Here is an 18,838-nt window from a genome sequence, read left to right as displayed (position 1 = left end):
CTCTTCTTGTCTTGAATTTAGCTTGATAAAGCTTCATTTACATGAACTGCATGGAAGCCAAGATAGAAAGAGGTTTTTTTGAAGAGTACTAAGTAGGAGTAAAAACTATCCAAGCAATGTTAAAGGCATAAAATTAAACATCATAAGACTTTAAAGCTTAGTTTGTCATGATTTTATAGAAAAGCATTTGGGACAATACTTTTCATATACCTTTTAATAATAAGGCCAATGGAAAGAAGACAGGCTGAAACACTTTGTTAGGCTCCTCAAAGTTAGCATTATTTCATATTTCTTGTTTTCTGCCTTTGTATGGATATAAGGTAAATAATTTTAATAAGAATTCCAGACGTTTATTAACATTCTGTGCATATGCATTGACATCAGACTGTAACTGGGCAGATGTTGTGTTTGTTACTTACAGCATTTACGTGATGACTCTGTTCATGTAAAATATGAGATTGTAATATTTACAAAATAAGGAAAACTGCATAAGATGTACACAGAGTGGAAATGTTAGTTCTTGGCAAAGAAAAGAGGAACACTTTTTTTTGGAAGAGAGTACTTAGTCCCCTAATCTTTGAAATGTTAATGTAGGTCAATTAGAATTTTTATTACTATTGTGACAGGACTTACACTGACATTTTAGTAGCTCCAGAATTACAAACCAGTGAATCATTACTGATGAGAGGAAGGAACAAAAGCTGCCTCAACTTGTGGCATTGCCATGTAGTTAAACAAAACTGGCATTTTCCATGGATTTTTTTCTTTATGATAGTCATAATTTTAAAGTTATATGCAAAATGTTTCCCCTGTAATGTGCCAAGTAATAGGCCCAGCAGTCACAAAGCTTACCCTGCAAATTTCCTTAGATCTATTAAGTCAAAAAAATAGAAGTATTTATAAATAAGAAAATTTTTACAAATAGCGAAGTTCAGTTTTATTCATGACTTGAAAACCCTTCCTAATTTTTTTAGTACTTTGCAATATGAGCTCCTTTTAACAAAAAAGAAAGGAAATTTAAATAAATAAAAGTATTATTTCAAGAGTTTTGTAGCACAATTTCACTGTAGGTTCCTGAGCTATTTAGTGGGATACATTCAAACTAATAAATCTGAAGATCTAACTGAGGATATTTAGACTGGAATTTACAATTAGAATTAAAGCTCGATTTTATTAAGAATGCTGTGCATGTTGTATGTGATATTTCCAACCAATTATCAGGTTGAGGCAAGCATTGCTAATACTGCTGACAAGTTATGCTATTACAGATGGGCTGTGCTTCCTATTGCATGCATTACACTGACATTATACTTTCTTTCCTTTCCTTTTCTCCTGTGCCATGCTTGCTGTGTAGCAAATGGAATCTCTTGCAGTAAGTTGAAGTTCTTTCATATTTTTTGTCCATCTATAGATGGACTAATACACCCCAATCTTACTGTTTTACTTCTAAGCATGCTTTCCTTTTTTGTTATAGTTTTTCTATAGAATATGTGGTTCTAAACACAGTGACAAAAATAATTTTCTAACATGTGTTTTGTGAAATCTGAAAATATCTTGCTAAAATTCTGGCACCTTCATAATGCTGTTTCAAATGGTCATTTACATACATTTTTAAAAATCAAGCCTTTGAATGAATGTAATATGCTGGATTGGAAAACAACATTTTTTTCTTACTTTAAATTAATAACTTTCATTTTTTCCTAATGGAAAACTACAATTTATAGTTGGCAGTTATGTTTCAAACGGGTTTTGTTTATATGTTGATGAACAGTTTCACCACTGTTGGTTTCTAATACTTGTTCAGGAAGAACAAAAATTGAGCTGCTTGATACGGTAACTAAATGTTGAGTGAGTCAAGCTAGAATCGTCAATTTGACCTTAGTTTGTCTTCATTCAGGTTAGCAGCCAGAAGGGTGAAACTGAATTATTGTTCTCTAAAGACTGAAAAAACCCAGGTGTTACATGCTAAGCTGTCATGAGATTATTTTTTTTTAATGATGTGTCCTGGTTTTCAATTATTTTTTAACTCCCTGACAACTTCAAGTGTACATGGATGTAACTGCTATGTAATGTTGCTAGGTCTCCAAAATTTGAATAGAATGAATTTGATCTCTGCTCAAGAACCTGAGGCTGTGTCCCTACCTGTAAGCTAAAGAGGATGAGGGAGGAAGTGTGTGTCCCTGGGCTGGCACTCAGGGTGAGCAGTTAGCACTTCCCTAGCTGGGCCACCAGCCAGCCCCTGACATGCCTGAGCACATTTCAAGGAAAGACAGAAGCCAGGATGTTATATCTAAACAGTCAGTCTTTATTTTGGGAAGAGAATGGTTAGCCACACAAATGCAAACTTGGCGGTGCTCTGTGCCCTCAGTTACAGAGAATGGCCTCTGGGCAGGTTTATTTCACTCACTGGCAGTGTCCCTCAGGCCCTATTTCTTTGTTCTCTTGGCCACTGATAGGTTTTGTCCCTGTCCACAAGCCAGTTCTGTCCTAGCACATCTGTTCCACTCCACTTTTTTTCTCACCATGGATCTGCTGGGCCCTCTTTCAGCTCCTGTGGGTCTTTGTTGTATCAGGTCTGGTGGGATCATAGAATGGTTTGAGTTGGAAGGCACTTAAAAGATCACATAGTTCCAATCCCTCTGCCATGGGCAGGGACATCTTCCACTAGACCAGGTAGCTCAAAGCCCCATTCAACCTGGCCTTGAACACTACCCAAGATGGGTAGCTGGTGACCTCCTCCACCCTGATGAACAAAGCTGCAATTTGCTTTTGACCTCAGCCTTTTCTGGCTGGTACAGAAATTTTGGGAACTGAAATGCAAAGGCTATGGTTCTAATTTTGGCTTGTTAATAAAAAACATGGCACTTAAATATTGAACCATATGTAAATAAACACCTCAGTCAAATCAACATTTAAAATGTTCTTAAAGAACTTTATCAGTATTTGTGCTGGCATTTGCACAGACCTCAGTTCATCAAAGAGCTGTAGTACATGCTGGTAGCTAAGCATATATGAAGTGCTTTAAAGAGGCAAAGTCATTAATAGCTTCTTCTTCTTTTCTACTATGTTTGGCATGAAACTTTGCTCTAGTTGCTCCAAACAGATGGAAAGAGCATTGAGCCCATCCTTGATCACTGTGTCTGTAACAGCAGACAAATCAAATATGGTTTGAAACCTGTAAAGCTTTCCTGCCAAAGAGTCAGTGCAAGGTCAGGACTTGTAGTTGCAGAATTTTCACTTCTTACATAATTTGCCAAAGATTAAATGTTTCTCCCTTCTTCAGCATGATCCAGCTGTGGAACGATGAGATTCCCCTTCCTAATACACACAAGAATACCAGGACCACAACCATGTTAACTTGACTCTTCGATGTGTCTGACACCCTTTGTGTTGTGCTGCACATTACACTGGAAGAAACAAGTGAATATTCATAGAGCAGTATCTACATAATCTGGGATAATACATCATAGAAGCCAAATATCCTCTTACACATTAAACTCCATCCATCTGTTGTATAGGTTCTTTAAGATGGTGGAAAATCCATGAGCAGAGTTTTAAGTTCCAGAGCTGGCCTTTCCTCCTTCTCACTCCTAGCTGGATTTATTGCTACTCTTCCTCTCTCCTCAGAGAAGCAGGCAGGAGCTTTGACCCTCTTGGACAACTATTTTATGGCTTCTCTCTTGGATTTCCATCCCTGAGAAGAGGTCTTCGTCCATATCTCAAGTTTTAGAGTTTCATGTTCTAAGCAGCAAAGTCACTTCCTCTGTATTCTGCCTCTGCTTTCCAGCTGCAAACTGGAGACAGTGAAGCTAACAAATATGTTTTAAGACTGATACTGACATGTGCTACATGAGAGCTAGTCATCATAATTTTGATTTTCAATGTCATATTTGACTTACCTGCAGAAGAAAAATCATTACTTATTTTCTGAAATAGTATAGATCATACTTCAGTGAAATAATGGTTTTTAAGAACAGAACTATATCCATGTGTTTTGTTAGTTATCGAAAATTATCTAAATTCACTAATATTTATTAATTATTTCTTCTCCTACAAATCTTTCCTTAGCAATTGGAACTCTGTCAGAGATTATATAAACTGCACTTCCAGCTGCTGTTGCTTTTTCAGTCCTACTGTAAACTTATTGGACAAGTGCACGAAGTGAGTTCCATGCCAGAGGTATGTAACAAATTACAAAGTCTTATACTGAAAATTCCACTTTATTTTCATGTTGTTATTTTTCCTTCTATGAACTTAGCACCAAAGATTACACTATTTCACTATTATGTCTGCAGGCATACATAATCAACTTAGTACATTAATGTCACGTCTTTCTAATTCTGTAATGTTTACAAGCTTTTGTCTTCAAATATTTTTGACACAGCACACTCTCACTTTTGACCCAATAGCCTTTTGTTTTTAGATAAATCTATGTATCTTACTTTAAAAAAATTTTCACAAGAACAATACTGTTTGTCAGCTTTATTTTCAGCAATTGCTTAAAATATGAAATACTTTTAAATACCTTTGCAGTGATAACTTTAAGTTGAATGATCATAATTTAAGGAAAGATTTAACTTGCCATTCCATATGTATTTTTCTCTTAGTAAGGCTTATGTATTTTAAACTATTGAGGAGAATAAGTTATTGTACTTTGCTTTGTGAAGTAAAATTTGAAGCTATGACATGTATTTATGACAGATTCTAGTAGTTTAGAGATGGTCTATAAATGGAAATGGTTTGGTTTATGTGCTGTAGTAGTACAAAGAATTTGAATACTTACTGTGTCTTAAGGAACTATTCTGAAGGCTGCCTCAGAATGTGACTGGGCTGTTCACTTTTAAGAGAAGACAGGACAGTAGGCATCTAGTCCACTACTACTAGAATAGTCTTAAGTTTTAGAATATTTTATGTTCTTTATAATTGATTTCTGTAACTGTATTACACAGTTATGAATTTTGTTGGATTTTTATAAATAATGCAGCCTGTGGAACTGGGGAACAATTGTATGAGGAGCTGTTTCACCATGAAATTTGCATATTTTGCTGGAGCCATAGGCTATTATTTAAAGGAGGTTCCATTTTTAGTACATGTGACAGTGGTTATTTTTAGCATGTGTGAGCATGAAGAAGTAGATCCTTAGAAATTAATTAACTTATTAATTATTTATTAATCTTGTGCCATATTAACTTTTCAGCCTGACAAACGGTTATACAATTCCTATCCATCTGTTAATCATATCGGATCCTGCATATGTTTTGTAAATAGATAACAACATCTTCCAGGAGAAGTACGATTTCTTAAAGTTTTCTGCTATGATATGAAAAAAATTGGAAGAGGTGAAGAATAAAAGCTTGTTTAGATGTGCTCTTGCATTTTAGCAAGCCAAAACTACAGCATAAGGTTAAAGGAAGAACAAAGTTAAAAGATCTGTAGTTTGTGTTTTCCCCATAAAATGTACAGAGATCAAGAAATGTCCTTGTGTTAAAATGAGGTCTTTTCCATGTGTGCATTCAATGTAGTAGTAAGAACATACTTGAAATATCTACTCCTTTTGGGGCCTATGGAGAATGAAAATACCCATCTCTCGTCTTTCTCCTTGGAACAGCTGTTAAATATGTCAAGAGAACTGAGTGAACTGAAGAAAAATCTGAAGGATGCTACTGCTGCAATCGCAGCTGAGCCTCTGACAACAGAATCTGAGCCCTCATTCAATTCTACTGAAGCAGCTATTCAGTCCATGCTGGAGTGCTTGAAGAACAATGAACTTGTTAAAGCCATCCGACAAATAAGAGAATGCAGGCAAGTTTTGCTACATGGTTCACGTTAGACTTTCGTGTTATTAGAAAATTATGCATTAATTATCATCCTAAATTTATACTAAATGTAATGCACTGATTCAGCATAGTTAATTAATACGTTTGAACAAGGTACATGGGGGCATTGATATTAACTTTTGCAGGGGTGTGTCACCAGTAGCTATCAAACATGTATGCTTCTACATTGTGTAGATCAAAAGTCCTGTGAGGCTTTTAAGAATCTTTTTATAGAGGTAATTCCTTACAGGTGCATGTCACTGACATCAGCTAACGTTCAGTCCAGTTTCACTTCCACTTATTTGAATGAGTTCTCCTAAGCAATTTTTAGATGATAGGAATTGGGCTTTTATGTGATTTCAGTGCCTGAACCAGGCTGACTAACAGTAGTGTAAAACAGTGAGTTGCTTTTGTTTTATAAGCGTGTGCAAGTCCATTCTCCTTTTAGAGATCTCTATCACATAGCTTCTGTCTGTGTTGATAAACCTGTAGTGATACACATGTTCTTTTCCTGTTTCATTGCAGGATTTTGTGGCCCAATGATATCTTTGGAAGTAGCTCTGACGATGAAGTCCAGACACTGCTGAACATTTACTTCCGCCACCAAACCTTGGGCCAGACAGGCACCTATGCACTGGTGGGCTCCAACCAGAGCCTGACTGAAATCTGTACCAAATTAATGGAACTGAACATAGAGATCCGCGACATGATTCGCAGAGCTCAGAGTTACCGGGTCATCAATACTTTTCTTCCAGACTCCAGCGTTTCTGGCACAAGTCTCTGACAGGACTCTTGTGTCCTCTTTCAAGCTGGGAGTGCTGCCCTGTGGGAGTGAGGTGGCTCAATGTCTTCTCAGCCTTACAAAGGTTTGGTCAAACTGTACTCACTCTTGTTACATTTAGGATTTCTTCTAAAAAGCGATGGGCTGAACTTCAAATGTGTAGCAATACTGTAAGGACAGAGGTAGCATAGAGCACCCAGGAAAACATCCTCTGTTCTGTGTTGCACAAAAATCAGTTAGCATTTCACTGAGCAACTGCAACTCACTACTGAAGAAGTGACTTCCATTGCATACCAAAGCCTATTACATGAACAATACTTCCTTTATAGCAAATTAATTTTAGGTTGGTAAAAGTGCAATGTTTCCTTCACAAAATAGTATTTTTTGTTAAAAAAAAAACAAAACCAACAAACCCTTGTACATTTTTTTCCTTTTTTCTCTTATTTAGTTGAGTGAAAGATGGGCAGAATGAAGCTGGCCACGGAATCTTGCAAACTTGTTGGTCAAAAGCTGAGAGCCTGTGTATATGAAACAAATTGTAAATGGACTACAGTTTAATGTACACTGTAATTTGAATATGATTACTGTATCTTAAAACAACAAGCTGCTATGAAGTACATTTCCTAATGTTACTAGGCTACTGTCTCTGAAGGTACTGGATCATATTGCAGAGGTCTGTTCTTAGGCCACCCCCAAGGATCATGAATGGTCTTGGTAGATTTTCTTTTTTTTTTAAGGACCTTGGCTGCTTTTTACTAGAAGGTTGCTTTTATGAATATATTTATACTATTAAAGGATGGTCGATCTAATTTAACTTGCCATTTTGTAGGAGAAAGTCCCATCACGGAGTCAAATCTTTTTGATTTGATTGTTAAGCATGCATATTTTTATTTAATATAAATTTTGAGTATAAAAAGTGAAAATATTAACGTGAAATGCAAGTTCTCATGTTAAGTTTCTTTAAAGAGATGTCTTATTTTATTTGTAATGTATATATAAAAGTCATAACTATATGGGTTTTTTTCTTACATTTAACTGCTGTCCAGTGTTAAATGTATGCATGTAAATCTGTTGCACACCTGAGATACTTTCATTCTGACTGTGTAACTTATTCACGCTGTAAATACACTTACCGTTTTTGTGAAGTAACTTTGAAATTTGGATTAGTACATCCATTTAACTAAAACATAAAAGACATATATAATCAGAACAGAGTATGTGCTTGTTGTGAAATTATGTTCTTGTCTAAATCCATACTGTTGCAGCCCCCAAAAGACACCTTTCTCACCATTTATGCTAAAACCATTAATTGCACTGATAGAAAACAGCCAGAAATATAAGGATTTTTTTGTCAGGCTGTAGTTACAACTCAACTTTGAAAAGGACAGTGACAAAAGCAGTTTCATTAATCTCCCACTGACAGTGAAGACCTTCAGAAGTTCCTTCCTCCCTAAAGTATTCCAATTCTTCTCAGATACATACAAAATATCCCATGATGTAACCATCTAGCTTTTTAGCATCATTTCTAAACTTCAGGTAGAGGAGAAATTAGACTATTCCCAACAAAGCCTCACTAATATCCTAAGACAGCATGAACTGCAACAATACTCCACTGTGCTTCTACCACACCAGTACTTTAAATAGGATTCCTCTGGTTCACTGCATTTTGTCTCCCTGAAAGCACATTCAGGTACTTTCTTCAGTTATATTTAAGCCACCTACCCTGGAGACACCTTATATGACTGGAAAGCTTCTGAGGCATGAGCCTGTGTTTAAACCAGGGGCACTGGGACTTGTTCTACCACTCTGGGGACACATCAAGTCTAGAGAATTTGTTACACTCCCTCACAGATGCTACCACTCAAGAGGTTTTTCCCTTGTTATCTTACAGACACAGTCTTCCAGCAGATAGTCTTTGATTATCAAACAGCTGTGATTTTTTTGAATATACATTTGACAGAGGCAGTGGGAAGACACACCAGACTTTATGCTCCAGAACATTTGCATGTTCCACCCTAGTTCAGTTTGAGTGACTGAAGGAAAAACTTGCTCTTGCAGCTTTAATCTTAACACTCCTTCAAGGCAGACTAAAAACAAAGTCTACTTTTTTCAGGAAATCAAATAGGTTTTTCCCTTCCAGATATATTTTGCTCTTTCATCTAAGCAAGATGAAACTAAGGGGTATGAAACTAGTGCAAACTTTTCTTCAACTTTATTTACAGCATACATACAGTGAAGTTACATACTTTATAAATAATACAAATGTCTTTGTCCATTATCCAATGCCAGGTCAAAAGCCTTAAGTCAAAACACTGCAAAAGACTGACAAAGTGCAAAGCACAAAACAGAAGAGGGTACACAGATCAGACAATGTATTTGAAGCTGTAAGTGTTATCACAGGATAGCCTCTTCCCTTTGCAGCGGCCACAAAGTTCTTGGCGATGTGGTCTCTTGAGATCAATGTGTCTTTTCTTCTGAGGGCAGGAGCAACGAGTCCTTGAACAGATCTTAAGAAACAAGACATGTTATTGGAAGTGGATTAAAGGTGCTTACTTCATGCCTGTGCTAACAGACTGACATTTAGTTTTCCTTAATCATAGTAACACATTTGGACTGATAGACTTCAGAGCTCTTGTGGTAAAAACCCTGCGGAATTAAACTGTAAGAACCTTCTCACCTAGAAGAACAAAACCCTACCCTATCTGTAGCTAGCCATAATGCTATATGAACAGAAAATTGTTCATGTAATGAACATGGCCTCCCACAGGAGGAGGGAGGCCTACCCATCACACTTTTTCCAAATAACATTTCCTAGTATTTTGATGAAATCAAGTTTTTCTTCCAGATAAAGTCAATATCAAGTTCAACAACTGTTAACTATTAGAGCATATAACAACTGTATCCTGCCATATGTTAACTTACCTGGCACTGGATTGCTTCCACTCGATAGGGATTGAAACCCTTTTGGCATTTGCGACACAGCTGCTTGAAGTACACCTGAAAAGAAGGGAAGTTTTCAGTTACTATAGCAACTTCTTCAAGGTGTTAAGTACAGGTACCTAAATTTGCACCAAAACACCAGATTTGGTGCCATTCTTACAAGTTTCAGGAACAAAAGAAAATGACTTTGTTAACTACCTTGTTGCTTCCAGAAATGCACCACACATAAGCACTCTCCCATCTGGTCTTGCAGTCTTTGCAGTGGAAATAGCCATACTTCTGCTCCAAGAACTGCAGAGACAGAGTATACTGAGCATCCTCCAGCAGAGGAGAACATCCAGCTCAGCGCCCTTGTTATACTCCCTGAGGGTGGGGAGACACTGAAACAGGCTGCCCATAAAAGTCATGGACGCCCCATTGCTGGAAGCGTTCAAAGCCATGTTGGATGAGACTCTGAACAACATGATCTAGTGGGTGGCATCCCTGCCCACGGCAAGGGGGCTGGAACTAGGTAATCTTTAAGGCACTTCCAACCCAAACCGTTTTGTGGTGCTATGATACACCCCTGTGGGTTTTCAGAGGCTGGCGGCTCTGCTGCTGCTGGGGAGACAAAGCCTGCCCGGGGACCACCGTTCTGCTCAAGAGGGGATTTCTGGTTCCCCTTCTTCAGGGTTGGCCCCCGGTGGGCAGCGCCAAGCCCTATCCCCGCACACCTGGAAAGTCGCTTGCTGCCTGGGAGCTGCGTTCTCCTTCCGCCGCGTCCCCGTCGGCTCCCGGCGCGGCGACAGCGCAGCCTCCGCCGGGCCCTTCTCCTGCTTCTCTCTGCTGTCCGCCGCCGTGGGTGTCTCCTGGGCCGGCGCTACCGACGGCGCTGCCGTCTTCGGGGACGCCTTGGCCTCGGGCAGCGCGAAGGGGCGGCGGTCGGGCGCGGGCGAGTAGACGGCGAGGCGCCCCGGGGCGCGCAGGGCGGCGGAACCGAAGGCGCGGGCGGGCGGCAGCGTGCGTGGCCCCAGCGAGCACTGCACGGCCTTGTCGGCCCGCAGGCTCACCTGCACCGCGGCCTCCTTCGTGCTGGCCCGGCGCGGCAGCGGCGCCAGCCCGGGGCTCATCTGCGAGAGCAGCGCCTGCAGCTGCGCCCGCCGGTAGCTGTCCAGGTACTCGGAGGGCAGCGGCGTGAGGGGCCCCCCAAGGAACGGGCTGATGCCGCCGCTCTTGCTCTGCTTCCAGCTGGGCTGCTTGGCCGACGGGTCCTGGCCGCGGCCGGGCGCGGGGCTGCCCCTGAAGCCCTGGTACGTGCTGAAGGGGGAACAGACAAAGCCCTCCATAATCATCGCCCTAGAAAGGGTAGGCCTGCCCGTTGTCCTGTCCCGCCTTTATCTTATCTGGGGAGCTAATGGTTGCTAATTGATAGGGAAATTGGGATCAGCTGGGGGAGGGAGGGCTGATGGCAAGGCTTACCTGCCTTTCCTTCTCTGCAACACCCTGTAATGATGTAATTCAGCCATAGCTGGAACAACCATGGCCTTCATAGTGAGGGAAAGCCTACTTGCTCTCAGTTCATTCTGATCATCCTCTTAAAAGAAGAAAAACGGGGTTTGGGAAACTGACAAAGCCCAGATTAACTGGGTGTCCCACAGAGAGCTGAGGAGAGGATGTAGGAAATTGCATCTCTGAGAAGTCTTTGCCAGTATTAAAAGGTCTGAGTATCCCCATTGTTCCATTACTCAGGTATCAGGTACCTGGAGCTTTTCTATCAGCTGAACTGTTTTAGGAAAAGATAGACTATACTTGTGTATAAAAACTGAAGTAAAGGGAAACAGTTATACTGGGAAGAGTGGCTTAATACCTGTGTAATTAAATAAGTATTAGTAATACAAGCACTTACACATTAGACTTCCATAATTACATCAATTTAGTTCAATTCTAAGGTAACACAGAATCATATAATTCAATCATCCAAACTCTGTATGGAGCCTTTAAGGACTGGAGAATCCTCAAATCCCTGGAACTGCTGTGATGTGAAATACTTTCTTTGTATGATTCCTCACCACCATCTTTATAAATGCATTGCTTTATAAACTTCAAGGGGCCAGCAAGACAGGGGCTATAGAAGAGCTGGTAGGGATGATGTCTTTAAATGTTCACAGTGCATTTGAGAAAGACCATTCAAGTGTCTGAAATAAATCAGTAAGTGACAGCATTTTTATAGGACAGAAAGAGGTTAAGACTCAGGAAACACATTCATCATAATTAAAAGGAAAATGTCTCAAGGCTCCACATTGTGCTTGGGCTTTCAAAGCGCTGTTGGTATTAACTCAAAGCAAAAAGAGAGTATCAAGATGGTCAAGTTAAAACTTAATGACTGCACTATGGCTGCAAAAAGAGTAAATTGTTAGGGTGCATTGGGAAGGAGATTAAATTGGAAACTATGCTCCGTCATTCAAAGCAAAGGTTTGGCTTCCTCTAAAATGCTTTGCGAAGAACCAGTTACTGCAACTCCCCACAACACTGCAAGTTTACAAGTTAAAACTGTTGGAAGGAGAAGGGATATGGAAAATTATTGTATGACAAGAACCCGAAGAAAGTGACAGATTAGTAAGCAGATGATGTGATAAAACTGTAAAATAAGGACTGGTATAGAGAGGTAGCAAGAAACCCCTTTATGAGACCAGTGTAGATGAACATCCAGCTAAAATAAAGATGGCTAACTCAAAGTTGGTGACAAGAATGTTCCACCCAGCTTGAAGTTATTCCATGGACTCACTGATGAAGCTAAGGGACAAAACTGAAATGGACATGTATGTGGAGGATAACATTCTCTATTGTAACAACGACCATGATGATAATTTCACGTGTCAAGGCCTAGGAAACCACCTGAAAAGCTAAGGTTTGCACAGGCCGTGACACTCCGTGATGGCACTGCCACTTACGGTGAGCCCCCCGGAGCCTTTTCCTGGGAGGTCGGTGTTAGCTGCTGTTGCACAGCAGGATGGCTCCTGTCAGCCTTGGATGTGGTATTTCATTTCCCGCCTCTCTAGGACGCTGAGTGAAGCTGTGGGCTGCCACCCTAGCTCAGGACACGCTCCCTTTGTGTGCTGTGCGGAACCAGCCCCTGAGGGACCTCGCTCACCGTCGGTCCCCTGAGGGACCACGCGTCGCCCGCCCCGCACCCCCCCTGTGCCCCGCCGTGCGGGAGAGGCGGGGCCGGCTCACCGCCTCCTTCCCGTGAGGTGGATGCGGAGGGGGGCGGGAGCGGCGGATGCTCCCGGTGCGCAGGCGCGGGGGGGGTGTTGGCGCCAAGCTTCGAACGGGGCGGCGGGGTGGGGGTTGTTCCCGTCCCCTCCTTCTCTCCCTCCCCCCCGCCCCCGTCCCCGTCCCTGCGTGAGGCGATGCTGCGGCCACCGCCCCGCCCGAGAGGCCGCCGGCAGGTAACGGCCCCGCGTGTGGCTCGGCCCTGCCCCACGGTGTCCCCGCTGCTCCACGGGAGTCCCTCCCCTCTCCTCACAGCCCGCCGGGGGTTTGCGGTCACCGCGGGTGTGGAAGGGGGTGTCCGGTGACCGGGCTCGTCCCTTGAGGCCCCACGGAGACCCGGGGGCGGCTGCACAGGCCGCGCTCCGTGCTTGGGTCATTGCCCGGGAGGAGCTTTCACTCACCGGGAGCAGCGTGGACTGGTCAAATCGCTTTTTTAAAATGTGCTTCTGAGACAGTGTTAAATTTCTTTGGTTTTCTGTCTCAGGGCAGCCCTCATCCTGTTTTAAAATGCCCTGCTTTCCCATGGTTTTGGTTAGGCAGCGCGTGTAACGCGGTCATTGCCAGGGAAACTGATTTTACTGTCGAAGCAATAAACGTACTAAACGGTGAAGTCCTACGTCAGTCTTATTTATACCTGTTTTTTAACAAAATTGTGAAACTGGCAATGTCTGCTCCACTTGAAAACAACTTTGAATCAAATTCTTGACGCATAAGTTACATAATGGTTGTAAGAGTATATATGTGATAGTATATATTCCACCCCAACCTATAGTAGTGAGTGTGGAGTTTTGATTTGTTTTTAAAATGCCTCAAAAGTGTTCTGCCTTTTCCATCTTGGTTTTCTCCTGTATTTGCTGAGTATTTTTATAATCTCCAGTATAATTCTCTCTGCTCCTCTTGTCTGCTTTTTTTGCACCGTGTTAATCATTGTGGTGATTGAACACTCACATCACAGTCTTAAAGCTAAATAAGTTGGGTAATGAATGACACACTAAGAAATGCAGGAAGGGAGGCTTAGGACTTGCAGTGACACAACACTGGAACAGCAGTGTATGAAAGTGTTTTCTTATTTCTTCTCAGGCTTTTCAACAGCTGTTCCAGTAATGTTATGGATAAGAAAATGGCTTACAAACCTGTGGAAAGACCAACTTTTTTTGAAATATTTAAGGCCCATTGCAGTGAATCAGGTATGGCTTCTCCAAAGTAAATAATTTTTATTAGGGTTGCTTTCTGTACATCAATATATTATACACATTTGCTGTATGTTCAGTAGGAAAGCGTCATGCAACTTGTTAGCTGCTGCTCTGACCCCTAATCTGTATTTGCTAATATCTGCTTTTTGTAGATTTCTTTAAATTTTTATTTGTAGGTTTTTTTCATAACACGTGCTTAGCTAGTTTTTGTACTTGCTTTTTTAGCTGCTATGTCCATATATATCCACATGCAGTCCAGGTTTAGTTTTTTGCCAAATGCACCTGTTGTAATTATTAAGGAGTTGCTAGTGTTAAAAGGAACCTGTTTAACTTGTCAGTCTGAGCAAAATAAGAGAGACACTAAGAGTATACTTATAATTTAAAAAAAACCTGGATGTTTTTCTTTGGTTAGTTTTGTTAATTGTCTGAGAAATTGGTTAGACATTCTTATGTGTTTTGTGGGTATCAGAGTTCAAAGCCATGTAGAAACAAAACAAACAGAAGTATGGCAATGGAAGGAGCAATGTGTTTTTCTATTAGCATCTAAATACCTAATGTATTTTCAAATCCTGCACGTAGAATCTTTTTTTCATTTCATATGGTTTTCTGTATGTTTTTCTTCATAGATTTAGGGCCCATCAGCCTCAACTGGTTTGAAGAACTCAGCACAGAAGCACCACCATATGAGCCTAAAGTGTTTGGAGAGCTTGATGCTCCCTCTGGCTGGCTTGATCAAACATCTTTTAAAACTCCAAGGGCAAAACCGTCTACATACACTCAGCTGGCATCAACTCCACTGATCTTTAAAGAGCAAAATGCAATATTGCCACCTTGTTCTTCTCCTGAAAAAGAACTGGATCAGAAAAAAACCAGAACGAGTGAGTAGTTTTTTTTTAAAGTGATACTTAAAGGCTGCTTGTGCCCTTCAGAAACAAAATACATTTTTTTTACCTTCTGCTGTTGTAGCTGATGATGTTACAGTAACAGGTAATGCTATTGTAGGAATTGTGTGACTAAAAAGCTTATTTTAGTAATCTTCTGAAGATCATCTAAAAAAACAGAGAATAAATCTTAATGAATTCAACCTTGTGATAAAGTGGTAATATATACACAAAATTCCCTGTATAAAAGATACTGTTGTGGTCCAAATACTCTAAATACTGTTAATATAATGAGATATGAGCTTATTAGTGTAACCTTTTGACTGAGAATCAGAGTGAATTTTTTCAGCTGTCTCATTTTTGTTTTATGAAAAATCTCTGAAAATCTTTTCAAGAGAGAGAACTTACCATGCTGAAATATGCTGTGATCTTAGGGCACTCTGTAACCTTTCTTGGAAAAATTTGGAAGCACTAAGCTCTTTGAGTTATTAAAACTGTCATAGAAAGAAGTTATATTTTTCCATTCGGAAAAATAGGAATTTCATGAGGTACCTCTCATTGCATTATTTCCAAATCCCAAGTACATCATGAAAGTACGTCATGCTGCTCTTTTGGATGTACTCATCCTCCTTGGACAGAGAGAATTTTTTCTAGGGAGAATGTATGCAAGAATGTATATCCGTTCTATGGGGGAATGTCTAACCCCATTCCTGAAGCACCTGATTTGTGCATCTGCTGTGTCTGTGCCCTCCTGATAAGCTTTTCTAAACAGGTTACAGACAAACACAAGACTCCCTTTATTACCAGAATTGTTCTTATATCCTAAAGCAAACTCTCTAAAGGGGCAGAACTGTGCTGCTCTTCAAAGATACTTTATAACAGTGCTTCCATGGAATATCATTACCATCTTTGTTTTTCTGAAGTTTTACTGCTGAACTTCTGCTCAGCCTATTCTCAGCTGAGAACATGGCTCTTCTAAATGTAGCTGTTTGGATTTCGCAGTGCAAAGTCCCTAGGGAATTCTTGGTAGTGTTTCATAAGTGGCAAACAAAGGAACCTTATGATTCTTCTGTTCCAAAATGGTTAGTTTTGCTCTGTGTTTGTGCAGAGTTTACCTGTGACTGGCCTGAGGTCTTCAAGTTTTCTTAGTCAGAGCCAAATGGCTCCTGTAATCTAGGTTTTTCCTCTTGTGAAAACAAGAGCATGGGGTGGAAGCTGGTGGATTTCACCTTGGTGTGGTATTGGGATGCAGCTGTGCTGTGAATGTGGGCTCAGGAACTCAGAAGCAGAGAGAAAGGCAGAAATTGAAGTGTAGTTTCTTATATTAAAGTAGTTTGGAAATTTCTGAGTAGTGATTCCTTTGAGTAGATGCTTGGTCATGTCAGGGGCTCACTGTTCAGGGGATTCTGCTGCATTGGTGGGCACACACTCTTTTGCCTGGAGCTCCTTCTTATAAAAATAACTGTTGCAGCCAGTGGCAATGACTAGCAACAGTTCAAGAAATAATTTTTGCTTTATGTTGCTTAAGAATCAAGAAGTGTATGACTTAGTAAATTTGAGGGAAAGCTGGTGCAGGTGTATGTTTGCATGTATTGTGTTCCTTCTAAGAGTAACTTCTGCAATGATAAGAAAGGCACAATACTGAAAATTACTTTAATAATATCAAGTGAATAAAGTGACATAATGAGGGTTTTTTTCAGCTGTGCAGTTGAAACATGTTAGCATTGTTTGGATTTAAAATTTGAATATATTTAAAATACTAGAGGAGAAATTACCATTGGGTTTTTGTTTCTGAAGATTTTCGTGTTGACTTTTTTTTTAACTAAAATTGATGTTGCTCAATTTTTTTTTAAAGTTTGTCTTGAAGCTTTAAAATTGAAATTATTACTTGTAGTTTAGCAAAGTTGTGTTGATTATTATATTGTGTGTTGTAGACAGAGAGAATTTGATAAGCCCAAGAAGAAGGAAAGTAGACCAAGAAAGTGAAATACTTGCTTCTCCTCCTGGTACCTGCCGCAACTGTCTGGCTGCTAGGTATGGTAAATATGTCAAGACAAATGAAAAATAACCTAGATTTTAAGCAAAAAGCAATATTAAACTCACCGTATTTGACTGTTAACTTTTTCATAGCAGTGAATAATCTGGTATGTCTGGTACGTTTATGATACTTTTGGGTTGCTTAAGTGAGTTAAAATAAAGCACAAGCTAATTTTGAAAATTTCCTTGATTTTAGGTGATCTTCCTTTCTATTTTTCTACTCTTTCACAGCTGGAATATGTCATTTGTTGACATTATTTCAGCTTTCCAAATCTTCAACATCCAAAGAAAGAGTGGTAGTGATGTATCATGTGCTTCTCAAGTAGTAAAGCTATTTATAGTATTTACTGAGGGTTTTTTAGTAATAGCCTTGATTTTGACATTTAAATGTCTATATTTCAGGTAAATTTGATTAAAGTACTCAAGTTTACTGATTATAAAACCAGTTAAAATAATCATTTAATTAAAATCAGTTAATCTAATTTGCCTAGTTTCATGCAGCACATTACAGAGTGCATGATTATATTTATTACTTGTCAGAAAAATTATTACTGAAAATTAATATATTTCACAAAAGAAACTTTTTATGGTTTGTAATAGACTTACAGTAAGGTTTAAAATACTGACTGATGGTTAGGAGAAATCTGCATTTTATCTATTCAGGGAAATAGCCATGGTTGCAAAGAAAGAAAATAATGGAGTTGTTAACATATGTAATATATTGAAATATTTCATTATTTTCAGAAACTGAGAAGTGAAATTAATATTTTGATTTTTATTCTGTTTTGCAGTCCAGCTATTTTAAGGAATACTTATAGGACACCTCAGAGAAATACTATGCCTGGTTTGTATTTTCTCTTTTTGGTTCTACAAAGTATTTTATATCTCTAGATAAAAATCCTTATTTTTTAATTATTATTTAATGTCCTTTTTACATAATGTTTTTTAGGACCATATGGAAGCTTGTTTTGCACACCAAAACTTTTGGAGGTATGTATTTTATTTATGCATTTTGTTGCCTTTTCCTGAGTAATACATTTAGAATTCTGCATGGAAAATATATATATATATAATTGTTAAATGTATTTCTAGGTCAGAACTCCAAAATGTATTTCTGAAAGTCTGGGAGCAGAAGTGGATCCAGATATGTCCTGGTCAAGTTCTTTAGCCACACCTCCTACACTTGGTGACACAGTGATAAGAGGTATTTCTAAGAATGAACAATTGCTAAGGGTTAAAAACTTCTGGGTTTGACACTGGAAGTTCACTGAGTGGGAACTGTTTAGTTTTCTAATTACAAAAGACAGAACTCTTACAGTGGTGCATAGTGGGTGACTTTAAATAATGCAACCCTAAACAGAAACAGTTTTCTTCCTTTATATGAGAGTTTAAGGAATATAAATTTAGAAATAACATAGCAAAGCATAGAAAGAGGATTAGGTAATGTTTTCTTTGCACTATCACAAAACTAGATACTGTTGGGCTAAGTCATGTGAGTATGTTTATGAAGTCTAAGTAGGTAGCCTGTGGAGTAAACTTCCCAGCAGCAGTGTTGGCTTCAGCATTTTAAACCATTCACACTGTGACTGCCATCCTATCAATGCAGTGAGACAGACTGGGATACTGATCCAATTCAAGACCATATTTCCTGGGTTGTTTGGACAGGGCAATTCCTGGAACTCATTTACTGCACAGCTGCACAAATGAACGGGTGATAACTGTTTCAGTGGTAACTAAGAGTGGCTGAATATCAACCCTCAACCTAAGGTGTTGCTGAAAGGGGGATTTCATTAGCATATGATAAGCAAAATGAAATCTGACTGTACGATTTGTTGATGCAAATGGGAAGACCTGGATGTCTGCTTATCTCCTGACATAGTTTAACAGCGTGACAAAGAGCAATCACTGTATAAAGCATATAGACCGTATGTGATAGTT

General features: G+C 39.6%; 3 protein-coding genes across 15 annotated transcripts in view; 2 read left to right on the top strand and 1 right to left on the bottom strand.

Annotated features, from left to right (window-relative positions):
- Window positions 1-7,811, top strand: part of FRY (FRY microtubule binding protein) — a 234,520-nt gene extending 226,709 nt beyond the window's left edge. For 6 of the 8 annotated variants that reach the window (XM_027651378.1, XM_027651367.1, XM_027651340.1 and 3 more), the window contains 4 exons: window positions 1,355-1,372; window positions 4,069-4,179; window positions 5,609-5,802; window positions 6,342-7,811. In XM_027651378.1, the coding sequence (XP_027507179.1) occupies window positions 1,355-1,372; window positions 4,069-4,179; window positions 5,609-5,802; window positions 6,342-6,600 (582 nt within the window). In that variant the 3' untranslated portion in view covers window positions 6,601-7,811. The remainder of the gene's footprint in view (window positions 1-1,354; window positions 1,373-4,068; window positions 4,180-5,608; window positions 5,803-6,341) is intronic. The other 2 variants (XM_027651358.1, XM_027651393.1) reach the window with 1 other exon arrangement.
- Window positions 7,812-8,736: 925 nt separating this feature from the next.
- On the bottom strand, window positions 8,737-11,737 carry ZAR1L (zygote arrest 1 like). Of its 2 annotated transcripts, XM_027651301.1 has the most exons (4): window positions 10,251-11,737; window positions 9,736-9,828; window positions 9,520-9,594; window positions 8,737-9,104 (listed from the first exon to the last, which is right to left on the bottom strand). In XM_027651301.1, the coding sequence occupies exons 1-4, from the start codon at window positions 10,866-10,868 to the stop codon at window positions 8,961-8,963; spliced, it is 930 nt and encodes a 309-aa protein (XP_027507102.1). In that variant the 5' UTR covers window positions 10,869-11,737; the 3' UTR covers window positions 8,737-8,960. The 2 variants fall into 2 exon arrangements, with proteins under 2 accessions (XP_027507102.1, XP_027507110.1); XM_027651309.1 differs by lacking the exon at window positions 9,736-9,828.
- Window positions 11,738-12,702: 965 nt separating this feature from the next.
- Window positions 12,703-18,838, top strand: part of BRCA2 (BRCA2, DNA repair associated) — a 37,901-nt gene continuing 31,765 nt past the window's right edge. For 2 of the 5 annotated variants that reach the window (XR_003528927.1, XM_027651265.1), the window contains exons 1-7: window positions 12,848-12,965; window positions 13,870-13,976; window positions 14,609-14,860; window positions 16,798-16,897; window positions 17,692-17,744; window positions 17,850-17,890; window positions 17,993-18,104. Coding sequence is in view for 4 of the 5 variants with exons in the window: in XM_027651265.1 (XP_027507066.1) it covers window positions 13,898-13,976; window positions 14,609-14,860; window positions 16,798-16,897; window positions 17,692-17,744; window positions 17,850-17,890; window positions 17,993-18,104 (637 nt within the window). In the remaining variant the exon portion in view is untranslated. Of the gene's footprint in view, window positions 12,806-12,847; window positions 12,966-13,189; window positions 13,209-13,276; window positions 13,395-13,869; window positions 13,977-14,608; window positions 14,861-16,797; window positions 16,898-17,691; window positions 17,745-17,849; window positions 17,891-17,992; window positions 18,105-18,838 lie in introns of those variants that run through there. The other 3 variants (XM_027651274.1, XM_027651285.1, XM_027651278.1) reach the window with 3 other exon arrangements.

This window comes from Corapipo altera, unplaced genomic scaffold, assembly GCF_003945725.1.
Source record: "Corapipo altera isolate COAL_440 unplaced genomic scaffold, ASM394572v1 0, whole genome shotgun sequence".
Taxonomy (NCBI): domain Eukaryota; kingdom Metazoa; phylum Chordata; class Aves; order Passeriformes; family Pipridae; genus Corapipo; species Corapipo altera.
Note: the sequence above shows the minus strand (reverse complement) of the source record. Positions and strands in the feature narration are given on the sequence as shown.